Source organism: Hermetia illucens, chromosome 2, assembly GCF_905115235.1.
Source record: "Hermetia illucens chromosome 2, iHerIll2.2.curated.20191125, whole genome shotgun sequence".
NCBI classification, from domain to species: Eukaryota; Metazoa; Arthropoda; class Insecta; order Diptera; family Stratiomyidae; genus Hermetia; species Hermetia illucens.
The window spans coordinates 26,529,424-26,554,055 of NC_051850.1; the positions used below are offsets into that span (position 1 = coordinate 26,529,424).

Here is a 24,632-nt window from a genome sequence, read left to right on the forward strand (position 1 = left end):
TTAGTTTTAGATCCAGTTTCTGCAAATTTCAATAAAGATTTGAAGGCAAACTCAATGAATCAAATCCAACAAAAGACATTCCGTCGCATCGGATTCCGACGGATCACAATATGTCGGTTTCAGTGTTTTGATGTTGTCCGTCAGACACCCCCAATTGATTCAACCCAACGAGATTCCAATCAATTCTGAGTTCTCCGTTGAAAGTTCTGGACGTGTTCTGGGCTCCAGCTCCAGAGATCTTGAGATTTTCGTTTGCGGAAGTGATTCTGGCCCGGTTTGGGATCCAAGTGACCAATTGGATAGTGTGCGACCAGGTCAGAGTGGATATTCCCCCTGGAAACATTGAAACTCGTTTCAACTGGGGAACCTGTAACGCGTTCAGCCAACAGAGGAAGTTGCATCACTGCAGGCGGCCCACTCAGTGCATTGTTGCACCTCGTCCAGTGCCAATAGTTCTGGGGCAGTTTCGGTGTTGTGTTCGTTGATTACTCGTAGTTTTTCTAGAATATAATTTTTGGTGGTGGCTCCGTGTCTAAAATGTTCGTCCCCAGCTCGTTTCTGTTCCTTCTCGTAGTTCTAAGGCTTGCAAGCTGCACTCAGGGTAAGTGAGCACTCGCTTTGCACATTCGCACGTACACTCGGTCGTCTAGGGTTACAGTAGCCGCGCTTAGCTCATCGACTCGTTGTTTTGTTTAATTTAAAACGTTCTAAATTTAGAGCGCTTGGAGCATAACTTTCACGGCTCAGCAAAAACTACAAAAAAAAAAATTATCTCCAATTGCGATTGCGGGAGATTCGTCCATTGAATCACGTAGACCGGGAGCCGCTGACCGCATAAAGGCTCCATGTGGGTCATCCTCTCTGGAGATGGTGGACCCGGCTCGCGGTCGAGGCTGAAATCTTTCTTCCGCTTTCGCGCAACATCAAGCTTAGAACGTTCTTAATTGTTCGGTTGTGGGTTCACACTATCGCTGATAAGCCGCAGTTCAAGCGGCACGTCTTCTTGGAAGATGACTGAAATCATTTTTTTATTATTTTTATTTCCAGATAATGTTCATGTGTTCACTGTGGCGACAGAGGCCAACGATGGCTACAGACGCTTCATTCGGTCGGCCCGGCACTACGGAATCGAAGTAAGTCAATCAACAGCTTCTCTGCGAAGCGATAGAATCTTTGAATCTTTAATAGATTAGACGCGTGTATGGCTAGAACATAAGAACTCCGAGTGTTTATGAATGGTAATGGAACTGCAGGCCCGCATCTCCATAACGAATGAGTGACCGGTCGCAGCGAGGGGACCGGTTTGTTTATTTGTGGTGATGCTGGTCTGCGCAACCAGAATTTCGATCTTATCCAGATGTTCTCATTATGCAAATGGACTCGATTGGTCATCGAATAGCTTTTTTCCAATTTGGATGTTGCATGTTGAAATGGAAAGTTTGAGGTGTTGACTCGCTACGTTATGGGAACTAAACAGGTTGATTCACTTTGATATTATTTGTTCCTCTGATGTGACTGGAGATACATAAATTAAAACAATCAATGACCCTTATGCCCTTTAGGTGTTGCAAGAACTTCTTTCCTCCCAAAAAAAAAAACAGATTATGGTTATAAATTCAACGTTATCTCCCTTTCGCCACATTTCCTAATTTTTCTATTTCTTCTCCTCAGTCCAGAAACATTATTCGTTTCTGCTTGTTCTGAGATCATCTATTGTTGCTTATTATGCAGCTGCTTTGCCCAATTGGTTCCTTAACTTTTCCAATTGATTGGCATCTCAATAACGCCATTTAAATGTCGTCACTTGCATCTCTAATAGGGAATTCAGTGTTCGAATTTGAATCACTTTCAATTCAGATTACATCATGTCAAGCCACTGATTTCATAGCTGATTTTGTATCAAATAATTATCGCTCACTTGACTTATTTTGTAATTCATATGTAGGCGTATATAAGGTTCAACGAAAAAAATAAAAGAAATTTATTAACAGCCTTGAATAACAGCATGTTCCGGCGACTTTGAAATGGCATAAGCCAAAAAGTGACTTGAAAATTTTGGCGATGGACTGCAGATTCACACCAAAGTACAGGTCCCCGCCTTAAAAATGAAGTTCACGTCACAGTCAAGTAGATTTAAGTTCCTTAAGGGGGAAACCATTGGCATGGTGTTCCGGGCTTTAATGACAACACCATCTAGAATCCCTTCTGGCAATCAGGTGAGAGTTAACAATGAAACCATCTACAACACCGCCCTCCGCAACCCCTATAAGGGGGAAATGGATGCTGCAATAATCACAGTCAAGAGAGGTCCTGGAGATGAAGCATTCACAAATGATCTTTACAATCACTTGAAGAACGTTATCATTGATACGGCCAAAAACATATTTCCAATCGCAAAAAAAGTCGGAACGGCTGGTTCGACGATGAATGTAAGCTAGCAACTGAACGAAAGAATGTCGCATACCGCCTAATGTTGCATTCTCAAAGAACGCGGACATGTCCGGAGAGTTATACGAATTCCATCGAGCGACTTCACAGACGGAAAAAGGAATCCTGGGAGAAGCAACAGATCTGTGAATTCGAAAAGTACAGGGAGCAGCCATACCTGGCGCAGAAATTTTACCAAAAAGATGAAGACAAACACGTCAATGCTCATCTGATTTCCTACAAAATGGACATATTGGAGCGATGAGTTGAGTATTTTGATGCATTACTCAACAACTAGAACATCGGCGAGTTGGAGGTCCCGCCAAATGAAGACGATAGACAAATATTGCCCCCACCAAGCATAGAAGAAAGAGTATATGCAATTCACTGCCAGGAGCCGATAGAATTACAGCTGAACTGGTTAAATATGGAGGCGACCAAGCGGTTCATCAACTTATGCTCAACGTGTGGGACAGCGAATCAATGCCTGACGATTGGCAACGAGGCTTTATCTGCCCTATGCATAAAAAGGGAGATATCACACAGTGAACATCATTGGTCCATACCAAAGAAGCTTCCTTCCAGGCAAATCAGATCAGATAGACCGTCTGGTTGTGGATAAAATACGGCTCAACAGATTGCGGTACACAGGCCACCTAATCCGTATCGGTGATATCTATGGTAGAAAAAGAAGACGTGGCAGACCCTGCTTCCGATGAAGCGATGATGTTGGTCAGGATGTCAGACAGCTTTCAGAGATTGGTGGACCTTGACACAAAACCGGAATGTCTGGAGTTCGTTACTAAGACGGGTCTAGATCGGATACCGGTAGTTGCGCCAGTGATTGTGATGATATGCGCAGTTACCAATGGCCCCTACAAGCAATTCAACGTAGCCTGAGCCAGGTGGACTCCATTCATAAATTGATAGACCAGTAGCTTACTCCCAACTATAATTTTATTTTATTATGTTTATATATTTCGGGAGCTACTTACTCCTTTCATCAGTACTAAGCTACTGAAAACAATTGCGATTCTACGGTTCTATTTATACTAAAAACACTATTTACCTAAATTACTTTTTAACGAAAAAAAGAAAAAAGCATTTAATTATTAACCTAATTATCTATTAATTACCGCGGCAAATTTTATTAATTTTGAGGGGCAATTATCGGAATCTGTGTTTAATAACCGCGTCGCGTCTTCTCTCAGAATTTCTAGACTTTCCCAAGGATCCAATGTTGTCGTTCGGTTTGTATGATGCAAGAGTTCAAGATTTTCGCGTTGAATGGTATGGGCTTCCTCGACTATGTGCGCTGCGACTGATGATCTTATGCACGACTTTTGTTTCCGAACACTACTTACCGCTTCCTTAATGTGTTCATTAAATCTAGTCATTATCAGGCGTTTCGTCTGTCCTATGCATATTTTATTACAGTTGCTGCACGTTATTCGGTAAATCCCGCTTTTTTCCTCTGCTGCCAAAGGATCCTTGACCCTTCCCAGTAAATTCCGCAAGGTGGACGATCGACTCGAACCTACGACTTCCAGTTGGTACTTTTTTACCCAATTCCTGATGTTGTTAAATAGGTAGGAATATGAGATACTTATTCGTCTGGTGGTTGCCTCCTTCTGCTGCGAAAATAGTGTTGTATAGGCATGCCTATTGTGTTGCTTGATTTTCCTTCCGATCAATTTCTCAATAGTCTGAGGATTATACAAATTCTTAGTAGCGGTGTCAATAATATACTGTCGTTCCTTATTGAAACCGTGTTCTGAAAGAGGGTATGTGATCACTCGGTGAATCATGCAACTATAGGCAACCATTTTTTGGGAAAATGTGTGATGTGAAGTTACTGGTATCGTTCTCTGCGTTGCTGTAGGGTTACAGTATATCTCGAACTTAAGCTTCCCATTAGAGTTGACGATATTTAGATCCAGGAAGGGTAGAACCCCATCCTTTTCTACCTTTAGTGTAAACTCGATTTTATGACTTCATTCAGTTTCACTAACTGAAAACACGAATGAAAGAACTTTGCTGAAGATATGGTCTTCAACAGTCATCTTTAAATCCTCACCAGGCACCAGTTTAATATATTGACTTAGATTTGTACGAAAGGAAGCATAAATTTTTGAAGCGTGCATAAAAACTGCTTTTCAAGCCAACACTTTTCAACTGACAGCGCAGAGTATATTGAGCAAGTTTAGATGAAAAAGAGTTAAAAATAATATGCAAATGGTAACCAGCACACGGTCACTAATGACGCATCAAGCACCGATGAACATTTGTTTCTTATAGTTATGGTGCCACTGAAATTGGTAGATAAGAGAATAGCAGTAATATGGGTCAATCCGCCCCCATCGTCTACCATTGATTGTAGACCTATAAAACTCATCTTCCAAAAAGAAAATGCAAACTAGGCCGGAATTGAGCACAAGGTGATGATGGAGAAAATTTTTCAACTACAGATTAGCGAAGTTAGGTTACAAAGGGGACAATGAGAGTAAACTTCATGTTATTCACCTTGTTGGATGGTAGTGTTGTTAACGTTTTGTCTGACACAAATGCCATGTTGAGAAGCAATTTCGTCTCGGTTTACCAACCCTGTACAGTTGGAATAGGGTTTTTGGAGATTTTCTACACAAGATCTACTAACTGCCTATAAAAAAGTGAGGAGTTCAAAAGAGGGAGGAAAAGGATAGATATATCTGTGAAATTCATGTATTTCGTCCTCTTTTTTGAAAAAGAAAACAGCTATTGTGTATATTATTTATATTTTCTATTAAACTTTGAATCTGAAATAAATTTGTCTTCGACTATACAAATTAATAAACATCAGTTGAACCTTTGAATGCAATCCAATAAATTACATCTTTTGTGAGGGAAAAGCTACAAGCCTGTGCTAATTAAAAATATTTGAAATTTATTTGCATCATGCGAAACATTGATCCTTAAAATTAACTCCAGATGGCAGGGGGATTTCGGAGCCTAGGCACCATATAGTGGCAGCCTCTTGATTTTTTTTCAGATTTTTCGATTAGGTAGTTTCTAAGAATGAGTCCATGAAAGAAATAATCACTTTCGGCCCCCGCACTCCCCACTTTTCAAACAGATGTCAAAATGGCATCGGAAAGTACTAATAGAGACCTTTCATTTGATATCCTACATGACTATATTTGGTGAAAAAAATGTGCACCCCCCTTTTACATATATGGAGCCCCCCCGTAAGTTCAACTTAGAATGAGGTAATTCACTGTATGCGTGAGCGTTCACAGTTCCTACGTTTCCATTAAGTTTGGTGTCAATCGCTACAACGGTTTCCGAGAAAAATACGTGTGACAGACAGACAGACAGTAAACCGACTTTAATAAGGTTATGTTTTACATAAAGCCTTAAAAAGGGTTTGAGTGTGTTCTATTCTGCAGATCAGACTCAGCCGTTTTGATGATTTTGAGCTAGTTCCACGGTAAACAGCTTCCCGTCAGTGAAAGGGATGCGTTCCCATCGCTGACCTACGGAACGGTGTTTCAGTTGACGACACCTTCGGAAATGTAAGAGTTTATTTTCATCGGTGAGATGTTGAACATTCTGGAGCTTGTACGGCATGATGCTAAGTGGTAATATTATTTTGTGTCCATGAAATTAAGGGTCATTTTCTGCGATTTATAGAAGAAAAACGAAAATTTTGTGTAAAACGAATAATAATAATAATCGTTGACGCGACAGTCCAAGCATGTTAGACCACTTCATTCAATACCGTAACAGTACACTATAAGATTACAGTACCTTGTAGGAGGCAATGTGGTTAGCATTCGTTTGACTCAGGTACTTATTCACAACTGAGTCGACTGGTATCCGACCTCAAGTCACGATACAAATTCCAATGCCATCAGTGAGATTTGAACCGCAACATTCTGCACGACAGCCTAGTGCTCTTACAACTGAACTATCCGAGTACAAAACAAAATCTTTTTAAAATCGTTTTAATGTCAGTCTGTGTGTCTGTTAACGCCATTTTCTCAGAAACGTTTACTGCTATTGATACGCAATTTGGTCAAAACTTGGAAACTGTGAATCCCGCGCATGCATTGGGTGAAATTGTTCTACGTTGTTTTTAAGGGGGTCCCCATGCATGATATCCCTAAAAGCTGTCTGGCGTCCAGACCTACGTCATCGCTTCATCTCAGGCAGGGTCTGCCTCGTCTTCTTTTTCTACCATAGACATTGCCCTTATAGACTTCCCGGGCTGGATCTTCCTCATCCATACGGATGAAGTGACCCGCCCACCGTAACCTATTGAGCCGGATTTTATCCACAACCGGACGGTCATGGTATCGCTCATAGATTTCGTCGTTATGTAGGCTACGGAATCGTCCATCCTCATGTAGGGGGCCAAAAATTCTTCGGAGGATTCTTCTCTCGAAGCGGCCAATAGTTCCGAATTCTGAGGAATACATGAGGACTGGCAAAATCATTGTCTTGTACAGTAAGAGCTTAGATTTTACTACTGAAACAAATTTAGGATTAATTGACCATACCAACGCATTAAAACTTTTGGTGGAGTTTTGGGTAAATTTTACGATAAACCCTGGCTCAAATAGGTTTTTTCCATTCGTCAATTGAGTTGCTGTTTCTGCATACATATACATCCACTCGTTTTAATAATATATCACAATGGAACGCTAACGAAATCAATTCATTGGTCAGAAACAAGAGTTACTCACGATAGAACCTACGTTTTGTAGCGGACTTCTTGGCATCAGCCTCTATTCTAGAATGAATGTTAAAGTACTAAAGACATCCAATGATGATAACCGCCAATAATCCATAGCACATTGGCGAAGTTTGCTTCCAAATTACCTGCAAATTGACCTTAAGACTTTATTCAGAAAACCACCTTTTTCGGCCATTTAAAAAAAGTTGTTTCACGTAATTATATTTCTGCATATAATATTTAAATAGTTAAAGAAGCATTTTAGCTAGTAAAAAAAAATTGTAAAATTAATTACAAGGTGATCTTTCCACACAAGAGATTAGGTAACTGCAGAAATTTCAAAAAAATAATCCACATTTTTTTTGCTTAAAATCTTAAATATAACATTTTCAAATGATCTCAATTCTAGGTGAACAACACAGAAAATTTACGCGTTTTTCTCTAAACTACATTTGTCAAGTTGGCTGAGTGAAGCCCATAGTGTTTTACGTAGGCACCTGTCGTGAGACTTAATCCTACGGCCCTCTTCAGACACGGATTGATTTTGTGACCACAATCAGAGCCCCGCTGAGACAAGTCACAACGGTACCAGTCTATACCAAGTGCATGGCTTAGCATTCATACTGGTGGATGCAAGAATTACCTAAATCTCTACCGAATTATCGAGTACGGCACCCGTGTTGATACGCAACACCACGTCGAGACGCGAAGGTCTGTTCTCGCTTGAGCACAACCACAACCACCATGAAACTCCCACTAGGGGGGCCAACCGCAAATAACCGAGCTGTCCTCACATACAACAAGAGTTCACCCGAAGTATGTGAGTCCAGGGGCTTTCCCGGTTCCCATGGTACCAGTATACCCCTGGTAAGGTTTCGTGATCAATTTGCCACTTCAGATGGGTCCCCGTGCAGACTCGGGTCTGATCGCCCTAATTAGGTCTTTGGAGCATTCGCCTACTGAATCACGGCCGGCAAACCAAAGTAATTATAGCGTCTCCCGGTGCCACCACTATGGAGGTTCTCCTCGACCACTTGGTTTTGGTTTGGCCGATAAGGCCGCCCCATCTTCCTCACCGCCACCTCTGAGCACCAGATTGGCTGAGTAGAAAGTCGAAGTCAAAATGTTTTTTATTTTTTGAAAGAGGAATAAAATACAATTATAATGCTTCTTCTTTTTCTTCAGCCTTTGTCCCGTTCACAAGCGGGGTCGGCTCGTCGTGATCGGCTTCGCCATTTGGCTCTATCGAATGCCTGATCTGGGTGCAATCTCGAGGCTTTCAAATCCCCATCCAGCGTATCAAGCCACCGTTGCTTAGGTCTGCCTTTTGGTCGTTTACCATCGACTTCGATGTTCAGACCAATCTTTGCAAGTGAATTCTCGTTTGCACGAATTGCGTGACCATACCATCGAAGACGCCTCTCTCGCAACTTTTCCACGATCGGTGCAACCCCATAACGATCGCGGATATCCTCCTTTCGGATGTGATCTAAACGTGTGACGCCACTAGTCCAACGTAGCATCTTCGTCTCCATTACCGCGAGACGCCGTTCATTGTCTTTTATGGTCGGCCAACACTCAGAACCATAGAGAGCGACTGGACGGACAACATTGCGGTAAATTTTAGATTTGAGACGTTCGTTGATACGTCGATCACAAAGGACACCAGTTGTGGAACGCCACTTCATCCAGGTTGCGTTAATGCGTGAAGCAATTTCATAACGCAGCTCTCCATTGGCTGATAGCGTTGACCCGAGGTATTTAAATCGCTCAGATCTGGGCAGATCACTGCCGCTGACAGTGATTGTGCCTGTTTCATGGGGATCGGTCGTCAAAAATTCAGTTTTGTTTAAATTCAATCTGAGACCGTCTTGCATGAGGCGATCGTTCCATTTTTGAACAAGTTGCTCGAGATCATTTTTGCTATCAGATGCTAGGAAAACATCATCTGCATAAAGCAGTGTGTAGGGCGCTGGACGTTGGATATCCCGTGTGACGGTGTCCATAACAAGGACAAAGAGGAGTGGTGAGAGGGCACTTCCTTGATGAACTCCAACAGAGACGCGAAGCTATATAAATCATTCAAAATGATCGCCTTCATTATTGATACCGAGCTGTAAACGCGCGAGCCATTCACTGACAACACTGTTAGGCAACGCTATTGACACTATTTATTACTAGCCGGTGTATATATAGAATCGAAATAAAATTCCTTGTCATCATAAATTGAAAAGGAAAAAGAAAGCATCGTCGAAGACAATCAATGTAGCCCCCATTGTCGCCACTTTCCTTTGCATTACTTTCAAAAAAATAATTTATATATGATAGTTTATCATATGTACAATTAAGGTCCTTTAACAGAATTTTCAGAATTTTTATTTGCTTCATTGTCGCGCTGAAATAGATCGCAAAATATTTTTATTTATTTGGGCGATACAGTGGGCTAGGGTATTTTGAAGCCTAGATATCATCTGCATGGGTCAAGATATTATTTTTTTCAGATTTTTCGATAGGTCAATTTCTGACAACGGGTCCTTGAAGTAATCAACTCCTTTCGATCGCCCGCCCTCGAAAAGTACTAATCAAGACCTTTCATTTCACGTCCTACATGGCTATATTTGATGAAAAAAAATGTGCAGCCATCTTTTAGGTATATGGGAAAGTTCAACCTACAGCAATGTAATTTACCACATGTGTGAGCCCTCCTTGTTCCAAATTCTATGCCGAATTTCAGATCAATAGGTGTAATCGTTTGTGAGGAAAGTGCGTGTGACAGACAGCGAACCCACTTTAATAAGATTTGGTTTTCAACAAAACCCTAACAACGTTTCTGTTGGAAAAAATCGTCCGGATGGCTCAAGTTGTTAGAACGCTGGGCTGTCATAGCGGAAGGTCGCGCGGTTCAAATCTCACTAGTGGCCGAGGAATTTGTTATCGTGACTGGATGTTGGATACCAGTCGACTCAGCTGTGAATGAGTACCTGAGTCAAATCAGGGCGAGCGCCATGCTGTCCACATTGCCTTCTACAGTGTACTGTAGTGTACCGTTGCGGTCTTGAATGAAGTGCTCTATCACACTTCAAGGCCCTGATTCAATATGGATCGTTGCGTCAATGATGATTATTGGTTCAATACAGCTATTTTTGAAGCCCTACTGCCAACAATATCGCAGATGTATGTTAAAATATTCCTTGGTATATTTGTAAATTATATAATATAATTTATATTGAAAAAATTTATTAGTCATGCCTGTCTCAGGCAAATGTCTGTCTCAGATATTATACAAACGTCCGGTGGTGGAATGAATAATAGAGAAGTAGATTCTTCATGAATGGAATTTTAATATTTCACTCGAATGTCAATTATTCTCGTTAATTATGACGTCAGCATCTTATTTGTATGGATTAGGATGTTGTTAATTCGCACGAAATTGATAAGTTTAAATTGCTATAACTTTGACACTAATAGTTGAATTCATGAAACTTGACATGCGTATGCACGATACCGCCCTCTATGCCGGTGCAAAATTGAGTACTCCTAGGATGAACTTAAAGGGAGTTTGTCAGTCGCTTTCTAAAAGTTGCTAATATACTATTAGTAAGTGTATTTGAGCAAATATCGGAATGGGACTTATTTTGAGGCCTAGATTTCATCTAGGCGCACTTCCCTGATTTTTTTCGGATATTTGGGTTGGGTAGTCTCCTGAGCCCTGTCTCTCTTTAGTGGGGTCATCCCGTGTGAAGGCCGTTTTTTTTTGGCTTTTTTTAGAATTGGATAAAGATACAAATTTTTTCACCATAGATTTATTAATATCTTGAGCGTGCATAGTCATTTTTCCAGCCCGATCGCATAGTTCGTTATTGAAATGCAGCGCAATTTATACATCCATCTCCAAAAAAAAGTGTTTTTCTGCTGCCACGCTAGAGGGCGCTGTGATCATCATAAAATCATCTTAAAGAAAAAAAGTAAACGGCATTTTAACATACAGACTAAACTACAGTCCGCAAACTAGGATTATTAATAAATATTAAAAGCTAAATTTTTGGTGCCGTGCTAAACTTTTTTTTATGAATTTTGGTGTTTTTTCATGGTTTCTTCAATGAATAAAAAAAAACTACTGAATGAATCGCACTTATCCTAATTTGCGGACCGTAGAAATATATTCTGAGCAAGCCGTGAAAAGAATTTCGTTGGATAGATTTTGGGCTAAAGTGGCAGCCGATTTTCAACATGCAGTTTCGAGAAAGACGCATTTAAAAAGTAGAATCCGATTTTTAGCCATAAAACCTTAACTGACAATTAATCTGCTATACCTAATTCATAAACCTTGGGTTTCTTGAAGAAACACATGTACAGCCTTGGCTTCAATTCTTGTCCTTTTAGCGAAGTCATTCGAACGTCATTTGGACCGATAAATACGAGCTTTATTACATCGATCGACATAAATCTGACCACGTGTTTAACATTATAATTCCCGAACGACTCTGAATATCAAAAGATCACTTTGCCACACCATATCTAGATATAATGGATGTCACAAAAAAAATTCGATTCCGCGGATCCGGCACACGGGATGACCCCCTTAAGTGTGTACAGTTGGACTCCTTACTAACGCACTTTGCAATTCATGCCAAAACTAATGTCAGTTTCGGAAAATACTAATCGAGACCTTTGATCTGATACCCTACACGACTATATCCGGTGAACTTTTTTTTCAAATCCCCCCTTTGCATGTAAATTCCACCTAAATTGATGTCACTCTCTGTATGCGTAGGATTTCATAGTTCCCATCTGTCTACCAAATTTCGTTCAGATCGGTTTAGCGTTTTTAGAGAAAAGTGCGAATCGAATTTAATAAGGTTTTGTTTTACACAAAACCTTAAAAACGAACGCATTAGTCTTACCTACTTCTGCAACGTATTGACTACTTATTTTATATAACATAATTATATTTAACAGGTGCAAACACTTGGAATGGATAGTGAATGGAAAGGCGGTGATATGAACGGTCGTGGCGGTGGATACAAAGTGAATCTTTTAAGAGATGCTGTCGAAAAAATAAAAGACGATCAAGATGCAATCGTTTTGTTCACAGACAGGTATGATCCTTCTCTGGAATAAATGAAAATTGAACTTATCGGGCCTCTTATATTCCTAGTTATGATGTGGTGTTCACAAATGGTTTAGATGATATCTTGTCAAAATTCAGCAAAATAGGTGCCAAGGTTCTATTCGGCGCTGAACATTATCTGTGGCCCGACAAAATCCTAAAGGATCAGTATCCTACTACAGTAGCTAAGGGAGCGCGTTATTTGAACTCTGGTCTGTTTATAGGTAATACATCATTAGTTGATGATATTCGAATAGAAATATAATAAACGAGCTTCATATTTCAGGATATGCTCCACAAGTCTACGAAATTTTGAAAAAACCTATTAAGGATACAGATGATGATCAACTCTACTACACTAAGTCTTATCTCGACAAAGAACTACGCGATAAGCTCAAAATTCAGCTAGATCACAAGTCGGAAATATTCCAGAATCTTAATGGAGCCACAGGTAGAATTGTATTGAATTGTGATAAAAAGGCCTTCTTTACTTAGACACTCTTCTCATAGCTGATGTGAAACTTGACATTGATCCGACAACTGGACAAGGTGTTTTAAAAAATGTCAACTTCTTAACGCGACCAAGTGTGATACACGGAAACGGACCCAGTAAATTGTACTTAAATGCATTTGCAAATTATTTAGCCGGAGCATTTATTAATAATGAATGTCCTCTTTGCAAAGAGGACAATATTGAGATTAAGGTTGGCATTTTATCAATAAATTGTCGAAACAATCTGATTTAAGTTATTTACTTTCTTCAGGAAAATGCATACCCCATTGTTTCGATGTCTGTCTTTGTGGAGAAACCAATGCCATTCTTTGAAGAGTTTCTAGATGGCATACTGTCTTTAAACTATCCTAAGAGTAGCATCAACTTGTTTATTCATTGTAATGTAAGTATGAATCTGGCAAGTACTACGAATTTCAAAAATTAAATATTTTTGCTTCCGATAGGTGCCATATCATGACAAACTAGTCAATAAGTACGTACTCGACTTCGGGGTTGAATACAAGACCGTAAAATTGCTTCTGTCTGCGGATAACATCGATGAGAAAGAAGCGCGTAAATTAGCAGTGTGAGTATCAGTTTTTGTAACCCTCTATTTCCTCCCTTTATTTTCGCATATTTCTCTCCACAATAGACAACAAGCGAAGCTCAAAGAGAGTGATTACCTGTTTTATGTTGAGGCGGAAGCTCATATAGATGATCATGACCTGCTCATCGACCTCATTAAATTGAACAGGTATGCATTTCACAGTAGGGCAAAGAGGATAGCTTGCTAAGTAATGGCTCAAAATTTTATTAGATCAATCATTGCACCTGTCCTTGTACGGGATGACAACCTTTGGAGCAACTTCTGGGCCGCGCTCGACGAGAATGGCTTCTATGCACGATCGCACGATTATTTGGAGATTGTGAAAGGCAGCTTAAAGTAAGTGTACAGTTTTCATTTCAATAACAAATTTTATTCTAAAATGGCTTAGCAAAATAGAATTTAATCGAATGCAATGGAGAAATCAGTTTTGAAACTTCTCCGATCAATCGAGTACATGTTGTCGGCGGTACACTCGTAGACACCAGCATCCATTTGCGTGGCAGGATCTATTTCAATTTTCGACTTTATCTTGTCATCACCAATCAGCCATTCGTGTACCTAAATTAGACCATGTTTTATGATTTAGCAAGTAATAAATTCATAAACGTACGTGCATGTAGATGTGTTGAAAAATTTCCGTTCCATCTTTGTACCAAGTAATATGTGGACGTGGATTTCCTTTCGCGACACAGAGAAAAGCTATTTTATGACCCAAAACGTACTCAAGATCAAAGTGTGAAGCTTGTAGAATTTTTGCACCCTTTCGAAAAAAGACTATTTAGTAATTATGAATTAGAAGGGAGGGGCTTAATTAAACAAGGATTTTTACATACGTTGTGATTATTGTAGTATTGATCGGATTCTGGATCTCGATATTTTCCCGTAATCGGAAGTCCAATTTGCACCTAAATAGCGCACGATATTTTATGATTAGTTCTTTTGGAGAAGTAATTTATGTTCTGAAAATATACCACTTACTCTGGACTTAGTTCTACCTCGAGTTCGACCACGTCGTGCCGTAACCGTACTCATTAAAATCAACACACCAAACAGAATTACTAACAACTTACTACTCATAATAAAATGATTTTATATAAAACTTTTGATAAAAACCGCCGTCGAAAGATGCACTACCGTTCACAACGTTGAACCGATCCGATTTAAACTTAATCGGCACAGTGGCAACTTTTACACCCTGCGCTGTTTTTTTTTTTGCTGGTTTAAACCAAGTCGGATGTATGAATTCACAAAACGAACTGAAGCACTTTTGGACCATATCACTACACAATTGCCCATTCCCTTGCCTGCATTTCGATCCATCATATAGCGAAATAGCGACAACGACAACATGGCAAATTAAGTAATTGAGCCAATTGTTTTTTCTACTCACAGTTATTATTATTTAAAATATTATCAGATTACATTACATTGAGAAAGATATTGTATTAGGAGGGTGGCGAATATTGTTTGTGGCGAGGAGGGAGTACTTTAGATTATAGCTTATGAGTTATTAATAATTTACCATAACGTAATCAGTGCGAAATCCTCTCCTATCAATTGCGTATTGATTGTCTGCTTGGCACTCGTAGTAGCCTTCAGGAGATAATTGATTGAAAAGTGAGTGGTGCTTCGTAGGAAGCATGGCTTCAATGAATTCTATGTGATGCTATTTATACTCACCTGCATCCATCTGCGTGGTTGGATCTATTTCCATTTTAGATTTGATAACATTATTTCCTAGCGTCGACTCATGCACCTAATAGGAAGGGGTCAAGTAATAACATTTTTATGCATGATAAAAGTAAATGATTGGATTACCTGAAAGAATCGATGCTGGTACAGTTCAACTCCGTCTTTGAACCATGTTATTATCGGTCGGGGGTCACCTACAAGTATAATAACAACTTTTCTACTCAAGCTCTTTCTAGAATATTCCACTTGACTATACCTTCCGCCATACAGAAGAACGTGATCTTCCTGCCGAGCATATAATCAAATTCAAAATGCGATGATTTTATTATCTTGGCTCCCTAGAAATAAATCTATTCAAATCAAGTTATCGGAAAGAAAATTTCAGTTTCCTGTACATGCTCATGATCATAGTAGCTGGCAGCGTCTGGAGTTCGATGTTGAATAACCGTGGGCTTCTTTCCGGTGTAGTTTCGAATCATTGCACGGCCAATACTACGTCCTAAAATCAAATAACACATTATTGAGATTTATACGTTCAACCCAAATATGAACAACTTACGTTGTCCCAAAACGGCTGCGATAATTATGGTTGTTAAGAAAACGACAATCCAAGTAAATTTCATTCTTTCTTATGTTCCAGAAACAACTTCTACCGAATTTCGTAGCAGCCGCCTGTTACGTGTATATTTTAAAGTACTCTTTCGACCTGATTTGCTTCAATCGTGATTCTGAACTAAACGCTAGTCTTGTGAATTTCAGTCTTCTAATGGTTGTCATTGCCCATCTTAAACGGTAATTTTCTCACTCGTACAATTGAATTAATTTACATGTGTGATATTCCATGCTGTGTTCTTGAAGATGAAATTTACGATTGTTTACTATGGGTGGCGAAAATGCAATTTTACTTACTTTGAAGAGGAGCAAAAAAAATGGTTGGTGGAATTTTTTTTTAAAAGTATTAGCGAAAACATCAACATATCTAGTTTCCGTTGATTTGTCTTCGTAGAAATATGGGGCACCACTTTTTAGTACAGAACAAGTAATAAAGCGCTAAATAGCTTCATTTGTAATGTTTGAGGCTTTCGTCAAATGGAAAGTTCCAAAAGCAAAATATATCTCGTTTACATATCCTGTTGTCAACTTAACGATCAATCGTGAGGAGCACTGTACTATCTGAAGTGATCTTCCGAAGATATTGTAATGATAGACTTTACAATGTAGTGACGTTCTTATCATCGGGAGATGGATTCTAAGAACTATACTCGCCGCTTGATATTATGCGTTTATCACAGAAACAACTTGTAGGTATATATAAGGCAGAACTCCCAAAAGCCATTAATTTTTATTTAGATGTATATTGACTCCATATTTACAAATAAGATCCACCAAACTACCAAGTCGATAGGGTTCTCTCGCCAAATTATGACAAGGGTCTGAAAAAATCGAATCTAGATTCAAGAATAGTCACGTTAGCTTTCAATTGTGATTTCTCTCAGCTATTTTGTGTGATTAAATTGGTTTATTTTGGGTTTTGCGTGATTATGCTTTGTTTTATACATTTGGAAACATTTGAATCGATATACTGCTGATACCGTGATATTTTTCGGGGCATTTTGAACATTTTTTTCTGCTTTAATTTGTGCTGGCCCTGTGGGTTGGTAACTCCGAAGAGCCCAATTAGCTCCTAAGACCGTGAATGCTGTTATGGGAGCAGGGAGGCGGAGTCTAGCCGGCTCGGATCTTCAGAGCCAGTCCGTAGCATTCACGAAAGAAAGCAGTTCTCTTACCCTGCAGCTAGAAATCTCTCTGAGGTCCCCAAAGAATTTTTTACCCAAATGCATGAGGGTTTAACTTCCTTCTCCGCAGCTTCGGCAATGCGAATTGTAGGGTACGCCAAGCCTGGCGGCATGATCCTCTATGGGACAGTGCCCCGTGCAGACCGCCGTAATCTTGAATGCATTTGCACCCGTCTGGTACAGGAGCTCTCGTGATTGGGCAATGTTATAAGTGGGCCAAATTCTCCTTGACTTGGCACAGCTCGTAAGCCTTCGCCATCTTAGGCCCGTGGCTACTAGGTAGTGCGAGTAGACTCGGCTCCCGACAGCCGCCAGCGGAACACAGACTGTATTTACCGAAGGGCTGCCAAGAGCAGAGCAGAGCCTGGCCAATCCTTCGCCCCGCTAATTCCCCTCTATGTTCTCATGCCTGGGAACCAAGAGGAAAGTGACCTTGAGCGTGCCGCCCAGACGGTTCAGCGCGTCTCTGCACTGCTCCAGCTGCTTGGAAGATGTCGCTGAGTAAAAGGCCTTGATTTGCTGTCGATCACGTTACGCTTGTGGCTCCAATCTCGTTCCCGTCATCGGCATACTTCCAATATTGCCAGTACTTCCGCCTGGAATACACTGGCGAAACCTGGGAGACCATACGACTTGGATACACTGTGTACTCGAGAAAACCCCCGCACCGACTTCACAGGCCATCTTTGATCCGTCGGTAAAGAATACTGAGTCATAGCCTTGCAACACGCCGCCGGTCTTCCACTTTCCTCTGGTTGGAAAGTCCACAGCAAAGTTTCTCGTGAAATTAAGTTTACGTCTGGCATAGTCCGTGGGGAATGTCAAGATTTCCCGAGGTACTTCGTCTGGGTTGTTACTGTGGCCGTAGGACTTCGCTGCCCAGCATCCGGACTCACGTAGTCTGACAGCACTGCACGCTCCAACGTATTTAATGTGGAGGTCTAGGGGGAGGAGATGCAGGAGTACATTGAGAGCATCTGCCGGACAGGGCTGCAAAGCCTCAGTAACACCTGCACACGCGGTTCTTTGAATCCTATTAAGCTTCATCCTATTGTATTTTTTTCTCAAAGCCTGCCACCATATAATGGAGCCGTACGTTAGGATCGGACGCACTACAGCGGTGTACATCCAGAGAACCATCCTCGGTCGGGGACCCCATTTCTTTGCAAAGGTTCTCTTGCAGGCATAAAAGGCTATACATACCTTCTAAACCCTCAGTTCTATGTTCAATCTCCAATTTAGCTTTAGATCCAGGATTACACCCAGATACTTTACATTAGAGGATAGAACCAACCTTTGTCCATTCAAGTATCCTGGCGGTGAATAGCATCAGTTGCGTTTTTGTTGGGTTTATGCTAAGTCCGCATCTTGCAGCCCACAGGCACATCTTTCGCAACGCTCCTTCCATGATGTCGCTCATAATGGACAGAAACATCCCGGACACTCACGGATATCACCAAGTCGTCGGCATACGCCACCACCTGCACCCCGCTGCTGTCCAATATACGTAAAATTTCGTCCATTACTATTAACCAGAGCACCGGTGAGATGGCGCCACCCTGGGGCATGCTTCTGTTCACAGCTCCCAACAAGTAGAACCTGAACGTAATACGCGACACAATCCCATCGGACAGCGCTCCGCAGCATTTCCTTGACAGTGTTGTCTTGAGAAAGCCCCATGTGTTTAAATAAACTTGTTGACGAATCCCATGCCATCTTACACAAAAAAAGGAGGTGTGATAGGCATCTTCACGACTCGACTGTAAAATAACTAATCAGCAGATGTTGCTTTTCCAATCTTGTAAAGCTAAAACTGAAAATTTCCACTTCAAAGCTGAGTAAGGAAATAGTAGGTCTTATTATGCTTTCGATTCAGCGACGCACCTAAGTTGTCAATGAGCCGCGGAGTTCATCTGCCTCTTGTATCGCTTTGCCAAGAGAGCTGTAAACCCCAATTGGGGTACACTGCCATTCTACACAAGCAGCCACCTCCCTTGATTCTTCTCCCTGCTTGCTTGTACATGGTTCTACGCTCTTTACCAAGTAGAGTAACGGAAATCACTCCCGCAATCGGTTCAGATGAAAAATGAGATAGGCACGCGTCTCCCTTCATCGCCTTCAATATCCTTCAGAGATAACTCGGCACGTGAAATGAAGTGTTTAGTATGCGTAGAATGTCTTTCAATCTTACGGAATTCAAGGAATTTCTGACATCAAGCGTTACTAACTGTATGCTTCTGCTTGGTGAACAGCATCCCCGAATTGTATGACAGCATTCACAGTAGATTTCCTTGCCCAAAAATTGAACTGTCTTAGGTATAAGTCTCTGGCATCAGGTATCGTTTCAGCGACTCTATTCCTGACTAGCTTTTCGAGCAGTTTCCCGGTCGTGTCAAGCATACAACGTGGTCGTTATGCAGGCGGCTGCCTTTACTTATAAGTGCAAGCCTCGCTACATTCCAGCGATCCATCTGTTCCGCCTTAGGTGAACAAAGTTTCCACTGAGTTCAGATTTTTTGGGATACCAGCTTTTAACCGAGTCCCCACGGATCCCGATTCACCTCATTGGCTTGCGTCACCTTTGTCCACCATACTAGTGGTCCATAGGTAAACACGGGTTTTATTATGACTTGGTATACATTACCCAGTATGCCGTTTGTGCTTTCAACATCGCTCTTGGGCTATGATAACCGTCTATTTGTTGTTTATTGCAGTTTCGATATAAGCCGATGTAATAAGCCTAATAAGATTTTCCCGATTGATATCCGTACTTTTTTCGGTATAGGGAGAGGATACCAGTCTCTTCCCCATGTGTCTTTCAAACAATTTGAAGGAGGCCAAACATAATGGTCAGATTTCACTATGGATATGATTTCGTCCCGATTTTCCTCGAAAGACCATCTTAATCTGCCTCCCAGCCGTCGGTATATACATTTTCATTAGATTCTGCCGCAAAAGTGAATACCCTATTTTAAGAGCAAGAGGTAAACTTCATTTCACTCTATTCAATGACAGTCGAGTTCTCGAGTCGTCTCTTCTCATCCTGTTGTTCAGAACTGTTTGATTCAACTGGATGAAAAACTTGAAAAATGGCTTCTTAGAAGAATTTCTAAGGCCCCCTTTCCCGTTTTTGTGCTTGTTCTGTCGGGTTTCGTCAGTAGCTAGCTTTACTGATCATTTTTTTATACCGTGCAAATATATTTATCCCACCACCCTGAAAAGAGAATGTCTTATGCTCTAAAAATGGGGAACATTTCTCATTGGTGCTTATTTACTATTTCTTGTTCCTATATTGCTAAAAATTACATTAATTAATTTCTTTTGAACTTAATTCTTCTTCTAGGGGCATGTGGAACGTTCCATATATAGGAAATTGTTACCTCGTTAAAAGTAATGTTTTCGACAAACTTAAATTTGATCACAAATCCTTCGATCCGGACATGGCCATGTGCGAACATTTACGAGATGCGGTAATTATTTCCCTTGCAGATAAAGTAAACTATCTCAAATTTAATTTGATATGTAAATTTCGTTTTTAGGGAGTCTTCATGTACATCATCAACACGAAAACTTACGGCCACCTCGTAAACGATGAAGATTTCAACCTCAAAAATACTCGCCCTGATTTCTATACGTTCTTCACGAATCAACGTGACTGGGAGCAACGCTACATTCACCCTGACTATGCTGAACAATTCAACCCGAATTTCACCCACAAGCAGGTAAGGATATTAGACCAAAAAAAACACAAATTAATCAAGTAACACATACTCGTTTTATTCAATGCTTTCAGCCATGCCCTGATGTTTATTGGATCCCTATTGTAACAGAAAAGTTCTGCAAAGATTTAGTTGCTATAATGGAGGCTTATGGAAAGTGGTCGGACGGATCAAACCATGTAAGCACTTCACTGTTTAACGGCGAAATAAAAATGATTTACGCATTAATCGAATTACTCTTCATTTTTCAGGATAAACGATTGGATGGCGGCTACGAAGCTGTGCCTACACGAGATATACATATGAATCAAGTAGGATTGGAGAAATTCTGGCTCAAGTTCCTACAAAAATACGTACGACCATTGCAAGAGTTGATTTTCGTCGGTTATTTCCATAATGTAAGTGTAAAAGTATAAATGCGCCAAAACAATGAGATTTTATAGGCACGACTTAATCTTTCCACAGCCTCCACGAGCTATAATGAACTTTGTTGTACGGTATAAGCCAGACGAACAGCCATCATTGCGTCCACATCATGACTCTTCCACTTACACTGTCAACATTGCCTTAAATCGGGCCGGTATTGATTTCGAAGGAGGCGGTTGCAGGTTCATTCGATACAACTGCTCGATTAGAGCCACTGAAATGGGTTGGATGCTCTTGCATCCAGGGAGACTCACACATTTCCACGAAGGTCTCCAAACAACAAAAGGCATCAGATACATAATGGTTTCCTTTGTAGATCCGTAATTTTATATCATTGATATTTTGGTAATAAAAAAAGCACTTTTATATGAAATTGGTGTGTTATTTTGAATGTCCCGCTCAAAAGTCTATTGCTACTGATAACACGTATATCCATAGTAGGATCTATCACGTTCTGATAAAAATCAATTTATTTTACTTTCAACGAAAGATTTTTTTTTGCATTTTGTCTCTCATGGGATCAATCATGCAAAGAATCCGGAAGATTTAAATATTAATCTGAAGTATTTGCTTCATGCTATTCGTAATTTGCGTTACTAAATTGAGGAGCAATAAAATAGTGCCTGCGTAAAGCGTTACAGGACGAAAAACTGTTTGATGATAAGGAAATCTCTCATTACAAGTGACAGGCAACTATCCTAGCTCTTTTCAATTTGTGAAGCTAAATGAGAGGAAGGACATAACTATTAAGTCCTGCTTTTTGCTTTTTTAACCATTCTTGTGCGAGCTTAATCAAGCATTTCGATATGTAAATTCGAAATCTACCCAAGCATGCTGTGAGCACTTGGTCCGGATGATATCTATTCCCAGGAAATTTGCAGTATATATTCAAGTAAAAAGCAGCATCATATTACTAAATTTTGTCTCACCCTTTAGAGGAATATAAAGCTGATTTCATTGGCGTTTTGTCCAACCAAGTGCTAGATGAGACAGGGATGTATCAAAATGTAGAAATTGTCGCCTTCTAGCAGGTGTACTCCAAAACCTTAATATTGAGCGCCATAACAATCCAGTTTAAAATAAGCGGGAGGCTATCAAACCTTAAATACTATCCGTATTCAGTTTCCCTAAATCTGGTGATTTAAACGATTCACCGATTATCGTAACCACCTCCATAGAGTGTCGATATATTCCTTAAGTCAGTGTGTGTATGATGTCACAGCAAAATGTGATTTCGAAAAAGTAACTTTATCTCGGTCGAGCAATAGGCACACTTTCCTATGCATTTATTTAACCAAATTCAACGTATTTTGATCAAAACCGTGAGACGTTTTCAAATCTCTATAAATTCTCAATTCTTCTGAGGGGCGGAGCACTGTCACTATATTACGTCGAAGATCCGGACAGGTCAGCTATAGTGTTCGTCTCCTTCCTTCATGATAACTTCCTCTGAACGTTCATTGAAACTTCGCGCTTGCTGTTGCTTAGGTCCTGCTAAAGCATGTTCCGAAATTCTTGCAAACTTCCTGTTTATCACTGCTTTCTTTTAATCAATGACTCACTGGCAGAATCTTCTGGTCTTAAGACATGCAACTTATTACACCAAGACCCTACCGTTCTCCCACCTTCGTAAACTTCGCATACGCCTCATCGACAACACTTACTTCTGCGCCACTGCGTGGAGAGCAAACAGACTCATCCACTCAATTTCAACTTTGTATTCAATCCAAACACCAAAAGATGGCTCGCAGAAGAAAATTGAAATCCTGCCACAAACTACTATATACAAGCATTTCGTAAACATCGAAGGTCTTATCGCACGGCCAACCACGTCAGTCAAGAATCACATAATGAATAAAATCCCGATAGGCCGACTGCTTGGCGCAAAACTCAAGGCCACAAAAACAAAGTTTAACGTGCAACAGACCTTCAAGCAGCTGGAATGGAAGCTCTTTGAACATACAGTATTTCGTAAGGTTCCATCCCACGTCCTGCGTAAGCAACTTTGCAAGGAAATGGGGTTTTCAATCGAAGATGGTTCCGCACAGAGTCATGGTTCGTCCATCCTAACGCACGATTCTATTGTGTGGTAGCTGGCGCTGAGCAACCAGTACAATCGAACCAAGCTTGGTAGAATTCAAAGAACCACATGTGCAAATGCAACTGAGATTCTAGGGTTTTGCCCGGCAAACGTTCTTAATGTACTCTTCCATATATTCCCTTGGACTTCCACATTAAATACACTTCAGCGTGCAGTGCTATCAGACTACATGAAACCGAATGCTGACTACGAAGCCCTACGGTCACTCTGCCCTGGGTTCCCGGCCATAGGAACATGAATTGATTGAGCAGGCTAACGCACTAGTTAGAGTCTGCTCTTGACGGTCCCTTGGGGGCGCAGTCTGCACTATTTAAGAACCACTGCCTTTAGATGACGACGGCGGCATACATGCGCCAAGTCGAGGAGGAGTAGATTACAAAGACTGATCGCGAGCGCTTCTGGGTCAGAGGGGTGCAAACACGCACAGGATTAAGACGACAAATTCTACAAATACATGATAGAACGGCCTATTTTACAATGGGCTCGATTCGGCCATACTATCAAATCGCGGTTGCAGAAGAAATCACTACAAAACTAGCAGCAAATATACCATTCAAACTTTTAAATTCGGGTGGATGATTCTAGACCCTAAAGATCTAAAACTTCAGCAATACATATTCAGTGTTCTTGGACACCTAGATTTCGTCATCTACTTGATGATGATCTTTCCATTTCATCGTCCGATATGCAACATCACCTCGAGCACCTGGAATAAGTGTGTGTTTGGAAAGCGAGAAACCATCCTTCTGGGTTTTACGGTCCAAGCATGTGCCTTCAACACACATCTGGAGAAATTTGAGGCCATCTAGTTCAGGCCAGAGAAATACCCTGGGGATTCAAGTACGATTTCAGAGCGAATATCCCGAATGCAGTTCAAGCACAGACGCTACTCAGCAATCAGTTTCGAAACACAAAGAAGGGTGACAAGGCACCAATAGATTAGAACCCGCGGATCATAGAAACATCTGAAGCGTAGATAAAAGCTCCTGTTGATGTCCTGTCAATGTTGAATTTTCTTCATTCACATGCTAAAATCGTTCCCTCGACGAAAATATCTTCAACCGGGATCGGCAGTCCATTGGAGGAAATTGCAAATGTTCCCCTCTCATTTTTTTCTAGAAAGTTATTGACCACCACCACCACTAACTTCTTCACGCTAGATGCAGCAGCTTGATTTAATTGAACAACGTCCACATTCCAGCCGAGGAAAACTTCGTCACTCATATGTTTGTCCAATGAGCATGCTACTAGATTCAACGAAAAACCCAGGTAGACTTCTCGATTACAGAAGCAACGACGCTTCATTGCAGTTTGAATTGAACCATTTTTCTAGAGGTAGCACGCTTCCTACCGGTTCGGTTCGTGTAGTAAGAAGGAGAATAAATCCAAACAAACTGCTCAAAGGAAGCGTCTGAGGAGTTGCCTCTACTCCTGTCGAAACCGTTGTAGTCTTTACAAAAAATATAATAATTTTGGAGGTAAGCCCAAAACGACAAGCTCATGGAGAGAGGTAGTTTCTCTCTAATTGTTCACGTAAATGGAGGATT

At 40.7% G+C, this 24,632-nt stretch overlaps 3 protein-coding genes across 3 annotated transcripts; 1 reads left to right on the top strand and 2 right to left on the bottom strand.

Moving 5' to 3' along the window:
- Positions 1–163: 163 nt before the first annotated feature.
- Positions 164–21,357, top strand: LOC119648968 (procollagen-lysine,2-oxoglutarate 5-dioxygenase). The gene is made up of 15 exons (XM_038050890.1): positions 164–601; positions 1,048–1,133; positions 12,101–12,240; positions 12,300–12,475; positions 12,538–12,702; positions 12,762–12,955; positions 13,016–13,147; positions 13,209–13,330; positions 13,397–13,498; positions 13,562–13,687; positions 20,183–20,309; positions 20,379–20,561; positions 20,633–20,737; positions 20,810–20,956; positions 21,024–21,357. Exons 1-15 carry the CDS (start codon positions 538–540, stop codon positions 21,306–21,308), a joined length of 2,154 nt encoding a protein of 717 aa, XP_037906818.1. The 5' UTR covers positions 164–537; the 3' UTR covers positions 21,309–21,357.
- Positions 13,736–14,594, bottom strand: LOC119648969 (immunoglobulin domain-containing protein oig-4). The gene is made up of 4 exons (XM_038050891.1): positions 14,330–14,594; positions 14,185–14,256; positions 13,962–14,111; positions 13,736–13,909 (listed from the first exon to the last, which is right to left on the bottom strand). The coding sequence occupies exons 1-4, from the start codon at positions 14,426–14,428 to the stop codon at positions 13,751–13,753; spliced, it is 480 nt and encodes a 159-aa protein (XP_037906819.1). The 5' UTR covers positions 14,429–14,594; the 3' UTR covers positions 13,736–13,750.
- On the bottom strand, positions 14,797–15,774 carry LOC119648970 (immunoglobulin domain-containing protein oig-4). Its single transcript, XM_038050892.1, has 6 exons — positions 15,603–15,774; positions 15,439–15,542; positions 15,300–15,381; positions 15,170–15,237; positions 15,032–15,107; positions 14,797–14,944 (listed from the first exon to the last, which is right to left on the bottom strand). The coding sequence occupies exons 1-6, from the start codon at positions 15,664–15,666 to the stop codon at positions 14,862–14,864; spliced, it is 477 nt and encodes a 158-aa protein (XP_037906820.1). The 5' UTR covers positions 15,667–15,774; the 3' UTR covers positions 14,797–14,861.
- Positions 21,358–24,632: the final 3,275 nt, after the last annotated feature.

Bases quoted from the DNA above. Each gene is read 5' to 3' on its own strand.
- LOC119648968 (XM_038050890.1), top strand. From the start codon at position 538: ATGTTCGTCCCCAGCTCGTTTCTGTTCCTTCTCGTAGTTCTAAGGCTT. The intron at 1,134-12,100 runs GTAAGTCAATCA...TATATTTAACAG, and splicing joins CCCGGCACTACGGAATCGAA to GTGCAAACACTTGGAATGGA. The intron at 20,957-21,023 runs GTAAGTGTAAAA...ATCTTTCCACAG, and splicing joins TCGTCGGTTATTTCCATAAT to CCTCCACGAGCTATAATGAA.
- LOC119648969 (XM_038050891.1), bottom strand. From the start codon at position 14,428: ATGAGTAGTAAGTTGTTAGTAATTCTGTTTGGTGTGTTGATTTTAATG. The intron at 14,112-14,184 runs GTATGTAAAAAT...TTTTTTCGAAAG, and splicing joins AATACTACAATAATCACAAC to GGTGCAAAAATTCTACAAGC. The intron at 13,910-13,961 runs GTACGTTTATGA...GGTCTAATTTAG, and splicing joins TTCAACACATCTACATGCAC to GTACACGAATGGCTGATTGG.
- LOC119648970 (XM_038050892.1), bottom strand. From the start codon at position 15,666: ATGAAATTTACTTGGATTGTCGTTTTCTTAACAACCATAATTATCGCA. The intron at 15,382-15,438 runs GTACAGGAAACT...ATTTATTTCTAG, and splicing joins GCTACTATGATCATGAGCAT to GGAGCCAAGATAATAAAATC. The intron at 15,238-15,299 runs GTATAGTCAAGT...TTATACTTGTAG, and splicing joins GTTCTTCTGTATGGCGGAAG to GTGACCCCCGACCGATAATA.